Here is a 15,568-nt window from a genome sequence, read left to right on the forward strand (position 1 = left end):
ACTGTACACTTTAAAAAAATAAGTGCATCTCATCACTAAACTTGGGGCTGATACTTTACTCCAAGAGAGGAACCCCATAGGTAGAAAAACCATAGGTTTTGGATAGGTACATCATAGAGGACAGCTTGGCTCTCGGTGTTTCACTATGCCAAGAACCAAGGATTGTTCCTGGTGTAATGGAACACCAAGAATGTTCTTTAACCCAACCTGGTGGTTAACTGCAACCATTTTTGTTATTAAAAAACGCAAACATTTATAATTACTATTAGACTCCGCCCCCGGTTTGCTTTGCTTACTAAATCCTGTGATTACCAATTATTACTAATGGATTTTGGTAATAATTGGTAATCACAGATTACCAATTATTGCATTTTGAGGTTGACTAAATTTTCACAAATCAGTAACATTGGAAATCGTTACACAAAAATCCTCCCTTTCGAGAGTTATTATTCAGTGACGATGCATCACGTTGTGGAAAAACAGTTGATGTCCAAGCACAAATTCATTTTTTTCAGAAATAGCTTTAATGGATTTGAACCCTTGATTCTTCCCTTGATTTCTTCCCCTTGATCTTCTGTAAAGTTTTTTTCTTAGAAGTCGATACAAAACTATCAGCTTAAAAAGGCGACACAATAAACAGTAATAAATGAAAAGTAGTTTTACTTGTTAACAATATATAACGAATAACGATAACCTCTTATCGTATACAGTTCGCATTGGAAACAATTTTTATGTCTCTTCAGTCTTTATATTTTTAAAAATTTCGATAAAAGTGTTAAGATTTATGTCTGGCAACATCTAAATTGCTCTTATTTTTTATTTCTTCATTTTTTTTGTTATATTTGATATCAAGCTAAGCACGAGCTTATAAAATGAAAACTGCGAGAGCGATAAATTTTCTACAGCAATGGATAAATAATAATTATTTAATGAAAAAAAATTGCAAAAAAACACTTTGTGATTTTATAAGTTTCGAACAAGTATGATTTTTGAAGAAAATCTGCAGTTAAAGGTATAATTCAAAATAGTCATATTAGCACATCAAAATTCAACTCTCTGTAGTTGCCTTTCAATGGACAGTAGATCAACCAACTCATTTTTTTATAACTAGAAGTCTTAGAGTTAATGCTTCTTGAAATAATAATCAAATAATAATTTTTTTTGTGTCGAACTTCTTGCACATTTTAGTAATTTCAAGTTTCTAAATATTTATGAATCTTATTTTGAGTCGGAAAGCAAAAGGTAATTTCAAACAAAAATAACAGTGAAAAAATTCGCGAAAAAAACCCCTCACTTAAAATAACTATAACTTTCAAACAAGTTTGAATATTGGAAGTCTGAAAAACAAAATTCTGTGACAAGTTCAAAAACAAAAATGGTCCTTTAAGGTATGTTGAATTTTAACTCTGTAGTTGCATTCCTTCGGCCTGTAGAGCATCCTGTGTGATGTTTTTCCCAACAGGTTTAACAGTTCATAATTCTCGAACTAATTCTGAAATACTTTTTTATTCCAGCTTAATTTCTGCATACTCTACAATACAGAGTAATTTTAATTTTCTAAAAGTTATGGTTTTTGCTCATTAACCCCTTAACGATCGGTTAATTTTCAAGAAAACTGTCATAAAAGTGTCTATTTTGTCAAATACACGTATTTGATTAGTGATAGTATCTAGTTTAAAATAAACTAATTATTTGCAATAACCTTAAAAATATCCTGGTACTGCTATATTGTGTGTAAAATGAGAAATAAAATGTTTTCCGGGCGAAAGAAATGAATTAGTTTTATTCTTATTGGCACGTTACTACTGAACACTCCAGCCCGTCAATATCACGGGAGCGAGAAATAGCGAGCGAAAACTCACCCCGTCATTTTCACGGGAGCGAGAAGGAAGGGGTTAAAACAAAATGCAACGTTAAGTTGAACACTCAAGATAGCGGAGGTGTCTGCGTCATGCATAGTTTGAATGAGATTAGTGTTTTCCACTTTAGGTGCTTAGATTTTACTAAATCTATTAAACTCTACTCGAAAGCTCCATTTAATGCTAATTTGAAAAAAAAATGCTCTTTCACACAATATCTTGAGTTGTTCTACGTCAAATTCAAAGACATAACTCATCACCGTTTTTAAAGAGCAATCGAAATTCCATCGCAGAAGTAACTTTACTGACTCCAATGTTTATTAAATCTTATTGTTATTATGAAAGTTAGAGTTACTAAACACTAATAATGGTGACAACTATTTTTCAGATGAAAGTTGTGTGAAGGAATTTTCTTGGTATTTAATGACTCCAAGAACAATGCTAGATGATTGACTGCACCAAGAAATAATTTTAGCGTTTACTTCACCACTTTTAAAGTAATGTAGTTGCCACAATCTTTAGTGTTAAAATACACCAAATGTTTCCCAGCGTAGGAGTACCTTAACTTTTCGAACTTGTTGCCCCCTTACGAGATCTAACTATACCCCGTCATATAATATTTGCTTACAGTAAAATATTTACTACATCTAATCCACTTTTTGTACGTTTTATAATTGCAAGACAATGAAACACAGAAACTGTGGAGGAAAGTGGTGAGAATATAAAAAACATTCAGTTCAACTCATACTTAATACCCACTAGGGCAATTAATAATTTTAATAAATATGAATGCAATAATAATAATATATAGTATCATAAATTTCATAAAATTTTTATTATTGGTCATTTTCGTGCGACATTTGTTTTTTTTCAGAATAGCGAATGCTAAAAACCCATTTGCGCAGGTATGATGCATCAAAGGAAAAGAGAATGCTTGAAGTTTCTCTTCCCTTAGGACAGGATACTCATTTCTTACATACCTTTAACTTAACCCTGAATTTTTTTTAAAATAGCCTATGAAAAAATTAACATTTTTAGAGTCATAAGAGCCTTCATGGCATTCCTCGTCTAATTCTATGGTACTTCAGGGTCTAAAAGCACTAGCACACACTTGGGGAGCTTCTCATTTTTAAATACTACAGTTTTAAGCAGCTATAAAAAGATAAATATCAGATTTGAAATCATAAACACCTCGTGACATTCCTCGTCTAATTCTATGATACCTCAGGATCTGAAAGCACTAGTACATACCTGGGAGCGTACTAGTGCTTCTATAAATACTATAGTTTAAGATAGCTACGAAAGATTTATATCAGACTTGGAATCATGAAAACCTCGTCTAATTTAAGGGCACCTCAGGGTTTCAAAGTTTTAGTATATACTTGGGTAGCTTCTTTTCCTTAAATAATGCAGTTTTAAATAGCTATGAAAGGATTAAAATCAGACATGAAGTCATGAAAACCTCATGGCTCTCCTCGTTTAATTCAGCTAAACCCTAGTCTAACACACTTGGGGAACCTTTTTGCTTTTGAAAAGTAAATCGCGTGACTGCTTTAGTATTGCTCACAATACCTGTGTATTCCAACATGTGCGAAAAAATTATTAAAAAAATAGTAGCCAAAATTTTTAATCAATCATAAAGCGCAAAGGAAATAGCATATGTATACCTCAATAGAGGATTAAACAATTAATTAAGGAAAGAACTACCAAATAAAAAATATACAATTGTAAAATAAATATTTATATCTTATTTGTTCATCTTTACACCAAAGCCGATTCAAGTAAGAGAGTTAATTTATTGAAAGTTATGAAATCTCTGTGTTCTATATTTTAAAATCTAATCATTTGCAGAATGTTGAATGTTTTATACCAGTAAAACCAGTCTTTATCTTTGTATTAAAATCAGACATACCACAAATCACTTTTCGTGCTGTGTAAAAATGCTTAGCAATAAGTATGAAAAATTACGGAAGAGAATAATGCAAAACCAAAGCTAAAAAACATGTAAAAAATATTCTGGAAGCTTTAAAAGTTCTCGCAAGCTTAAGTTTAACGATCTTGCAGATCTAAAGCGATATTTTATTTAAATTCAAAGGATTTTGGGTAAATGTCTTTTTCGAGTTGTACCATATGTTCCTGATTTATCCTTTTATTTATCGATTTTCTAAGCTGTTTAACATAATATCTGGTGCATATTTGTCTGGAATTTGGAATTCTATTTTATGTAAGCCAACCATATATCTTCCGTTTCTTATCACGTAAAATATTAAAAAAATCATGCTAGCTCTCATCAAAAAAAATAATATTTGCAATATTTTAAAGGCAGGTATTAAAATGTTTTCAAAATTTAAATGCAGTATTTTTCTTATAATTTTGATAGACTTAACGTTTTCAGGTAAAATGAAAAAAAAAAATGCAATCAGACAGTAAATATTAAAAAAATCACTTCTCTCTTAATAAGCAACAAGCATAGAGTTCATTGTATGAGCGCTATAATATTTATAAATAATTTGTGATTAATATGTGCACATTTTCTAACTTTCAAAACATTGCTTACTAATAATATTTAAACACCTGAAGATTTTTTTCCATGTTTATTTTAATATTAATTATTGAATCCACGTATAAGCCAATCATTTTTAACTTTGATCTGCAACGAAAATAAGAACACTAAATATTGCAGTTATAAGCATTCAGAGAATTTTGGTAACTCCAATTAAATTTGGAAACATTTAATATGGCGTGGTTCAATGAATTGTTATCTAAATATGTATCTGTTTTAAAATAAGTTTATTATCTGACTCTCAAAAAAATATTCATTTTCATTCTTTATTTTTATTAATTTCTAATTGAAACCTTTTAATGGGATAAATGCCAATTTAATTTAAAGGATCGGAGCAGACTACTCATTCAAAAAATATCAGTAATTTTAAAACATCAATTAAAGCAACAATTAAAACAATAACAACATCAAAACAAAAATTTAAATAGTTATTTGGTGTTGTACACAAATTTAAGACCCGCTAATCAAAGAAAGTCCGTTTATTAAGGATTTCTGATTTGACGATTGATGATTTTTTTAGTAATCCTTAATTTCAATGCCTTTCTAGGAATGGAGGGAAGTGAACTAAATATGATCATGAGTTGTATAACGAGCATTAATTGTTTGTATAACCAATATTTAGGTTAACCAATATTTTTGAAAGAAATATTTTTATTTTTCTAAATAATATTAAGCTATTGACTATTTAAAGCTTGCTACATAAATTTTGTTACATTAATATATTTAATTAAACTTTTTTCTTACTTTGCAGCCTCCTGAAGTTACCTAAATATGAAGGAAAATGACATGGTACATTAGAAATGGCTGCGGATACTCCAAACCAGCACCAAGCATGAGACTGGCTAGTAGGGTGGTTCTCATCCTATTCTCCATCTCAGTTGTGTCTCTTGTGTTAATCGGCAGATGTGGTTTGAAGTTGGAACAGGAATTAAAAGTAGAAAGTTCTGCTGCCGGACCCATGTCTCCAGATACTGGCAATTTTATGTACCACTTAAGCAACAGCGAATATGAAAATGATGCCCTAAGGAAGAAGGACGATGAGCACAAAATTGAAATTCAGCGATTAGAAAATGAGATATATGAACTGAAGAAGAAGCTGGAAGCATATCAGAGATTGGACGAAGATATTCAACCTATACCTGTCAAAAGTGTAGGTTCTCACAATTTATTAGGCGTTGAGGAGTGCGGGGAATATATTGAAAAGCAAATATCTGCAGCTGAATTAAAAGACGGTGTGCCACTTAATAATGAATACGAGGTGCTACCATTTTCTCATTTTACTTTTAGCAGGGTTTACCCCGTTGACTTAGGACTTGGTAAAAGAGTGGTTGAGAAGCCCATTGGATACAGGCGTAAGGATCTTTTAGAAGTGTTTGTTCGCGCCTTGGAAATGGTTAATAAAAACAGACACGGTAAATATAGGTATGCTGTAGAAGATTTCGTTGATGGTGCATTTAGGAACGATCCAATTACGGGAACTCAATACTCCCTGTACTTCAAACAAAGAAATTCTTCTAGAACATACAGAGTTCTTACGTTGGTGCGACCATTTGCTCCAATTCAACTGGTATCAGATGATTCTACCAAAACTTCAAAGCAATTGGTCAACGTCATCCTACCTCTTTCTGGTAGAATCGACAAATTTCGAAATTTCATGGACAAGTTCGTTAAAGTTGGGATAAAACACGACCGTCGCATTTTCTTAACTGTAGTTTACTTTGGACTTGATGGACTTGCTGAAGTGCAGCAATTATTGACCAAAATATCTAAAGATACTAAATTTCGAAATTTTAAACTTTTAACACTGAATGATACTTTTTCCAGAGGAAAAGGTCTCCATGTTGGAGCCGAACATTGGAGTAAAAGTGATGTTATACTATTCATGTGCGATGTTGATATCATATTTTCAACGAAATTCCTCGAACGATGCCGATTAAATACCGCACCCGGTAAAATGGTGTATTATCCAATTGTCTTCAGTCTGTACAATCCTTCAATTGTTTATTCACTTCAAGGTAAAGATTTACCTTCAGAATCTGAGCAACTGTTAATTTCTAGAGATACTGGATTTTGGAGAGATTTTGGCTACGGCATGACTTGCCAATACCGAAGTGATTTTTTAAATATAAAAGGCTTTGATGAAGATATTATTGGATGGGGAGGAGAGGATGTTATGCTTTACCGGAAATACGTTCGTAGCAAAATAAAAGTTGTACGATCGACGGATCCAGGTATCTTCCATTTGTGGCACGAAAAAAAATGTGATACAAAAACTCTATCTGTGGACCAACAAAGAGCTTGTTTAAGATCCCGAGCTTTAAGCGAGGCTTCTCATGCGCAACTCGGTTTACTTGCGTTTAGTGATGAACTGAAGCACAATTCTGATGATTCTCAAATTCCGATAGAGATTAATTCAACTTCTGGACATATCACTCAGAAACAATCATGATCAATGTTGATTTATTTAAAATTTAATTGCAAGAGAGCTTTTGTGCACAAAATACATTTTTACACATGAAGTATGAAATAAAATTTTTGAGAATTTTCTATGTTTTTCAGTATTTATTCAAATACCAATACTTAAAATAAAAAACTACACGAATTAAGTTTATTAAAAAAAATACAGGTTGCTGTTACATTTTTCATTACACACATTAACGCATTCAACAGTGCATGAGCTAGCTAATAAAAACACACAATATCAAATAGAGTAAAGGGATAAAGATAATAAAAAAAAAGAAAACTAAATATATTTTTTAAAATAAAGTAAAGTTAAAAAGCATGTAAGATCTTATCTTATTTATATTTTCATTACGAAGCTGATATAATAATAATATTTGTATTTGCATAACTTACATATAATATATAAAATTATATACTCTCTTTTTTCATTAATTCATTAAAATTCCTTGAAAACATATATTTGCACTGAAATACTTTTAATTGTAAGGATGTAATGCGTGAGCATGATAACAAAACATTATAAAAATGTTGTAATTTAATAAAGGAATAATTTTTAAGATCTCGCTATCATGTATAATGGATTAATTTTTATTCATTAATGACTTAAAAAAGATTAAAATTAACTCTTAAGATGATATTAATAATCAAAATATTATTAATAAATTATATAAATACAATAATTATATAATTGTAATGAATTTATAATTATAATAAATTATAGGATTACAATAAATTATATATTATTAAATTATTATTATTACTAACAAAATTTGCAATGTAACCTTCAGAAACTATAAAGATAATGTTGTATCCTGGCAAAAAAAAATTAATGTTTAAGTTATAAATATTTCATTGCTAAATTTATTAATTGTGAAAAATATCCAGCAAAAATAATTGCTTTCACAATGAATATAAGTTGGTATTTTTATAAATAAACGAATTAAGTAGAAACGTTATTAAAATTTGCTATTATAATAAAGTTTTTCCCTTATTGTAAAATTATTATAATCACTTATTTAAATTAGGACAAATGAGCACAAAGAAATTTAAACAAAAATAATTTAAACAAAGGAGTACGAAACAAGTTATTAAATATATTACCGGTAAATATTTTTCAGGTTAACTACAGCTGTCACACAATCTTACAACTTAATTATATCGTATTTCTTTTTAACAACCATTAGCATAATGATAATGTATAATATTTATAACACAGAACAAGTTTCGAAAATCTCATTAATAATGAAAATCTCATATACATTTTAATCATAACATAACTTGTTTTTATTAAAATATGTAAAAATCTTTTCACCATAAAACATGGTATCTATGTCTATAATGCGATGTAAATATTTATTGAATTTATTTAAAGTTATCAGCACTTAAAAGAGTTTATGGATCATATAAAGCTTTTAAACATTCAGAATTAATTATCTCACGTTTTCTAAAGTAAACTAAAAGAGTAAAATTTTAATGATATAGCTTTAGTTATTTACACGTAATCCATTAAAAAAGAATTTATAGTTTAGGGTTACATTATAAAGAAATGCTTATTTTATTTCAACAATGTGATTTATAAAAGACAGCAGTTTGGCTAATTTATGCATTAAGAGCTAATACTAAAAAAAAAATAAACTTTTGTTATAGAAGGTTAAGTTTTAAGTGTGTTTGATTAATGAAAATGAAATTTTACTATGATTTAATGTTGTGCATAAAATAAGCAATTGCCCCGTTTTGTAAATAAAAAAGTTATAAAATTTATCATATTAATGGATTTTAGTAATTTCTTCCACATTATATTGGTTTCTTTTCGTTGTATTAAATAAAATGGTCTTTTAACTGTTTATTACCTTTAGAATAGATGAATGTTGAAATCTTAATGGGTCTTGTCAATTTAAAGATGTATTAGATATAAATATATTTTATGAATACTCCAAAATGTAAACATATTTTAATGGTTATTAATTTATCTGAAAGAATATGACAAAATAATTCTTTAAAAAAAAAAAAAAAAAACAACGTATTTTGATTTCGAAAATAAACATTCATGAATAAATAATGTAAAATTTCAATTATTCATTTTAGGAATACAAACTATCGGAAGTTATAATACGGACTTAATGTTGTTATTGCCGATCGGCCCGTGCATGGGGCAGGGAACTGCCCTTGCATCAGAACGTGGGTTCGAATCCCGGGCAAGGCATGGATGTTTCTTTCTCTATCTGTGTGTTCTATGTCCTTTCTCCTTTGCGTGTGAACCACACCCTATAAAAGGGTTGTGGTTGTGTGAATGGCGTGGTAGAAGTCGAATTCCTGGCAATAGATGGCGCCACTGAAAAATAGGAACAATCGCAACCCCACTGTCTAAACAGGCATAGGGCAAATTTTTTATTTTTTTCTGTTATTCAATCGAAAGAATGTTGTTTAATTTAGATCTTAAAGTTTATAAAAGCTATGAACTAAAATTGTAAATCCTAATAAGCATCGCTAATGCTTTTAATTTTTTTCTTTCAGGTCGGAGTAATTTAATACTTGACTTTAAACCATGCATGTTATGAATTAAGGTAGGTGGGACATATAATTAAAACTGAGTATTACATAGCATATAATAAACAGAAGGGCTATTTAAGTTTGTTAGAGAGACTTCCCAATTATGGTTTGGCAGTTCGTGCGCAATTGGACCAGTTATTTTATTTATTTTAACTGTTTTAATTTTGCGTTTTATAATAATTGCATTTGTAATTTTAATGGCTTGTTAAGTAACTTGCGGAGCTCATCAAAGTGGTCATCAAATCGTTAAATTAAGAAAAAAAATAGTTATTTCTGTCTTTATTTGAATGAAATTATAGACAACAATTATTAGAAACACAAAATCAACATGATTCAGATAAAATACAGGTTCAAACGTGCACGAACAGAGCAATCAATAATTGGAAGGCTATCCTCCCGGTGTACACGGAGAATAAATTTCTGGTGAAATTACCGTACTGCAAGGAAATGACATTTCTGGTAAAAAAGAAAAAAAGACAACAACTTAATTCTGGTTATTAAAACCAAACTATGAGGTGTAGGAACCATTTGTTTGGCAACTTTTCCGTTCATATTTTAACGGTCTACTGGGAATTCGGTCTTTCAAAATTATAGTTCTGTTTGCAACACATTTAGTAAAATAACAGAAAACTGAAACTTAAATTTAACCGAATAAATGGTTTTTATACCATAATGTAATATGATGAAACTGCCAAATTTACCACGTTTACCAAACTTTATCACATATTATAAAACCATATTACATTTAAGAATATCCTTATCAAAGCGTTTGGCAAAAATTACCGAGTTTTTTGGTGTTCTCATACAGCCAGAAACACTCTAAATTTTACCACATTCTGGTAGCTTTAACCATAATTTTTTTCTCGGTAACGGGTGACGTTTCTGGCTGTGGAATTCTATGCAAATTTCAGTTCGTGTATATCAAAAACAATCCATAAAGATAAAAATTGAGTTTAAATTAAAATTTTTTTTTTATGTAGTGCAATGATGGTGTTGCATGACACTATTTCCTGGTGGATTGGAAACAATCTGTAATTAGTTATATTACTCTTAAAGCTTTGATTTTTTATAATTTTTATACAGTTTTGTTTACTTTTTTTCTATATTGGAACCATTGATTTACGAAGCAGATATCTGTCAATTCTTCATTTAGATACCCGTATCGTCAATTTTAAAACTGATTGAGTGAATTTTAATATTATAAAAAATTAAAAAATAAAATTCAGATTCATTTTTAGTTTCTGACCACTAATTATTGAGAATATAACATTTATGTTAAGATGTTTTTTTTTACACTGGGGCATAAGCAGCATTAAAAATATGCCTATGACATAAATGAGATTATCAGGCGTTTATAGTGCAGGAATCATGGTCACTTAGAATGTTAAATGTAGCATCAATGATTAATGTAAACGTAGCCCATTTATCGCTGCGATATGCGATGATAAGATAAGAATTAATTTGCCGGGAGTGAATACACATCCTGTATTGTGGGCGTTGTAAGCGAGTCATCTACATTTTTTTTTCATTTTCAAGTATTTTTTATTTAACTTCTGTGATTTACAGTTGAACTTAAGTTGGTTTATGCTCCATTTCAAGCGTTAAATTTTTTTACAACTTATTATATTTTTTTACAACTTATTGTATTTTTTATACAGTGTTGAACAGCCCACCCAATTTTAAGTTTACGACTATTAATGTTCAACTTCATAGCCATGTATTTTTGAATATAACACAAAAGACAAGGGAACTCATGAATCAAATATTGGGACAAACTAGCCTTCATAGAGGGTATTTTTGATGGAAGTAACCAACACTTGCGTTACATGGAAAAATTCCACGAAAACCTTCCAACCCATGATACGTCTAGCACTTAGGGTATTTTACGTCAACACTGTGGTCGGTTCAGTATTCGTACCAACTAACCCCAGCTGAGATTCGAATTGGGATAACTCTATCCTCTGAGAACGATAGATCCTCTCAGTCACCGCAGTTCTTTTTTAACATATTATAATCGTCGTTGAATGGCTGACTTCGGCCGTCGGGTTTCGAACCCACGACCTCCCAGACATGGGCCCAATGTCTTACCAACAAGACTATCCCACCCCTCTTTTTAACACTTTTTTATTTTATTTTATAACCATCGTTAAACAGTCGACCAAATTTTGTGTTTACGACTACTAATTTTCAACTCCGTAGCCTTGTAATTTTGAAACAATCCAGAAGACAAGGAAACTCCTGGATCAGTAACCCCATGGGTTATGAGAACATGGAGGACTTCGCTACCCGACAGATTTAACGTGCTGCAGTCACCATTTGCTACACGAGGAGTCTTTGGTTGTTGTTCATCTAATTGTTGTGAGTTAGTAAAGTAATAATTTTTCAGTACGGTTAAAGTTGACTACTTTTTAGCCTATGCTCTATAGGTCATGAAAATGATGCTAATCATGAAAATGATGCAAAATTTCAATATCAGAAAAGTTTCTATCAATGGAAGAAAATGTCAACAATGTATCAGCAAAATTTCAATATCATTACAGTTTCGTAAAAACTAAAAGCGTTAGTGATATTTAAAAAGTTATTCCCACATTACATTTTTTAGGCTCAAAAAAATATGTAAAAATTTTCCTCTTGGTGGAAAAATCTCGCCAAATTGGGGTGGTTATTAAAAGAGTGTACAATTTTTTTGAATTCTTAAGTCGCGTGTTCGATCTAAGGACCTGATAATTCTTTATCGCAAGATTGTAATTATAGTTTAAAATCATTGCAATTTTAATTTTCTATATTTGAAAAAACACTCCTAGCCACCTAGAGTAAAATAACCACCATAATAAATACTTGTACCACCATAATAATACCATAATAAATACCACTAATATACTTGTTAAAAATAACAGTAAGTTGGTTTAGAGGTTTATATCTGAGTCATATACACCGAAGAGCCATTACATTATGACCACCCTCAATCTATAATAATGTGCTCGCCCAGGTTTTCATGGTTTCTCGCCCAGGAACAATGTTTCATGGGGCACATTAGGACCCACAATCCTCATAGAACAATCCCTGACGTCTGTTAGCTACTTGAACATAGTTGCAGACCACGTTCACCCATTCATGGCAACAGTTTTTCCTGCGAGGGATGGTGTTTACCAACAGGATAATGCACTATGTAATGGTATTATTCATAAGGGTCGAATCGTCATGGATTGGTTCGAGGAACATTCCAGTGACTTTCAAGTCATGCCTTGGCCCCAAATTCACCTGACCTTAATCGAATAGACCATTTGTGGTCCTACTTGGAAAACCAAATTCGTTCTGCCACGCTACCCCCTCGCAATGTGAGGGAATTGCAGGGCCAGTTGGTGAGTGCTTGGTACCAGATACCTCAGACTACCTACCTATCAGCACCTCGTGGAATCAATGCCACGGCGGTTGTTAACAGTTTTGAGGGCTAAAGGTGGTCCTACATGTTATTAGCAGGGTGGTCATAATGCAATAGCTCTTCGATGTATTTAGATATATTAAATAATAAATTATTAATATAGTTGGAAGAAAGAAAAAAAAATGTATTAGTGAATCTAAATGCAGATCTTAAAAAAATTAAATATCATCGATGATCAGCCAAAATTTCTAAAGAAACTTATTATTTTACAACAATTGTAACTTAGAAAGATTGTTAACGGTAGAAATGTTTTGACTTCTTTTATTTTATGCTTTCAATGAAAACAAAGAATCTATTTATTCTGGCTGTCTGAAATCATCGTTGAGTGGTTTCATATGTCTTCTATTCAATAAAAATAGTTCGTTGAAATCTCCCCCTAAGCGGAAGAAGAGCCAAGTATTATATTATTTACTTTAGCTGATGGATTTTGTGTTTTTATCTGAACTCTAGGCTATTTTATTTAAAAAAAAGCTCTGGAGTAAAACATATCAGATGTATAACTACAGGGAATAAAAATAACTTTCCAAAGCAATATTTTTTAATATGATTTGATTAATGATGTAAGCTATTTTATGCTTAGATGATTCTTTTTAAAATTAAATTGCGAAATACTTCTTTGAAAAAAAATTTTAAGCCCTTCACGTGTTCATAAAAGAAGTTAAAAAACAGGAATGAATTATGAAATGATACAAAGAAGAATTCTGTAAATGTATGAGATTTTAGGTTGAAATATTTTTATTGTACAGTTAGCAAAAAATTAAATATGAAACACTTTGAATAACTTTTTATCCAATGATAAGATTTTTTACGTACTAGGACTCAACCTTAATTTTTTGAGGGGATGACTTCAAATGTACTAATTAGTTGAAGCAGACAATATTTTAAATCACAAAATATGACACAAAAACGTTCTTTTTCTGAATAAACATGTCTTTTTTTCAACGGATTATGATGTCTGATGTCCCTTCCCCAAAGGCAAGGGATAGCTGCATTTCGGAAATGTGGTCCCAAATATTTGGTCAAGAGAGCAGTCGAAAATTTGAACTCCTTAACGTTAATATTATTTTTTTCGTATTTCACGTATCTTGAGAATTTTTCAAATGAATTGAAAAAAAAATTACAACAATTATAAATTCATTTGTCGAAAAATAATCCCATGCAAAAATTACTTAGTTGAAATTATTTATTATTTCATTTAATAATAGTCAAATTTTGAACTGCAAGATATACAAGTTTTTGCATCATTTTACAGAAAGTTATTTCGTATAGCAAAATCAAAATCAGTGGGATGTTGGTTGAATAGTTCCTGAAATATCAAGTTTTTAAAAAGTCAGATATTTAAAATTCATGATCACCTCCGAACAATTAAGATTAAATTCTAGTAAGTAAAAATCCGATCAATAGATCAAAAGTTATTCAGGGTGTTTCGTAATTCTCTCTTTCTTTATTTATTTTCTGCACACTGTACTTCTCGGGAGTAAACGCTATGGCTTCTCGGGACACTTTCCGCACACTTTTCGGGAGTATGACTATAACCTAATTAAATAGATCAAGTATTTCACAAACTGAAGTAATATAAAACAGAAAATTTGCAAAACAAGAATCCCATCTTGAATTCTAATCGAGAACTCGTTGTCTACTTTTATGATCAACAGTCGAATCTCACTAACTTTGAAAATTAATGCATCGGTGGCTCTACAGATATTGCAATGCTGTTCTTTAAATAGACGGCAGTTTATAAATATTATCAACTAATGTATTTTTTATGTGTTTTAATGTGATAGATTGATTATAATCCAGGCATTGGTGGAAAACATTTTATCATCAATGGTTGAAATGCCGGTTTATAATGAAGGCCTAGTCATTGCATAGAACGACTCGTGGTTAAAGACTAAGCGTGAGAATTATTATTCACTTTGCTTAGTCATTATACTGAATACCTTTGCACTGTTTAGAATGAATCTTATTTTAATAACACCATTATACAATGGTTAGATCTGTGTCAGTTATGTAATTATGAATACACTTTACTGTCCATAGGTATATCATTAGTCATTATTTAGATGTCTAGGTAATGTGTATTATCAATCATTTCATATTTTGCCGGGTAAATTAAGGCTCTCTATGCATTGACTAACTTAGTTATTGAATAAGATTTCATATATTGACTGCAGTACATAACTTACTGCATTACTGAAGTGCGTTTGATTTGTTAGTTACCAAGGATGGGCCGGAAAATGGATGTTTGTAAAGTAATATTATAATGGATATTTTGCAGTAAGAACGCATTTTAAAACAAAACTCCTCTAGTCGCGCTCAATTGGCGCTTTTGTTTTAATTTTTTTGCAGTCGGGCAAGCTTGTTACGAAAATATTTTAAATCATTCTTGAAAAATTTCCCGTTCATGTAAGTTCATATAAATTCGCTACTCGCTTTATAGATTATGCTTTATGTTTTATTCTGTTTTTTCTTTATATTTTATTTTCTATTTTTACGTGTTATTTTTACTTATTGTGTTCTATTTTATTTGTTGTGAATTTTGTGAAAATTTTTTGAATGCTCCTCGCACTATTGTATTGATATATTTTGATTTGGCTATATTGATACAATATTAGAAAGCACTCTTTTTTGCGGATATAATCGTGTGGCTGATGAAAAGATTATATCTTTTATTTTCCAGATTTAAAAAAA

At 30.5% G+C, this 15,568-nt stretch overlaps 1 protein-coding gene across 1 annotated transcript in view; it reads left to right on the forward strand.

Moving 5' to 3' along the window:
• Window positions 1-6,969, forward strand: part of LOC107443124 (chondroitin sulfate N-acetylgalactosaminyltransferase 1) — a 36,695-nt gene extending 29,726 nt beyond the window's left edge. The window contains exon 2 of the mRNA XM_043043853.3: window positions 5,174-6,969. Within this exon, the coding sequence (XP_042899787.2) occupies window positions 5,204-6,871 (1,668 nt within the window). The 5' untranslated portion in view covers window positions 5,174-5,203 and the 3' untranslated portion in view covers window positions 6,872-6,969. The remainder of the gene's footprint in view (window positions 1-5,173) is intronic.
• Window positions 6,970-15,568: the final 8,599 nt, after the last annotated feature.

The sequence above is a fragment of the Parasteatoda tepidariorum genome, chromosome 7, assembly GCF_982258835.1.
Source record: "Parasteatoda tepidariorum strain Cologne lab strain chromosome 7, Ptep-v5.0, whole genome shotgun sequence".
Taxonomy (NCBI): domain Eukaryota; kingdom Metazoa; phylum Arthropoda; class Arachnida; order Araneae; family Theridiidae; genus Parasteatoda; species Parasteatoda tepidariorum.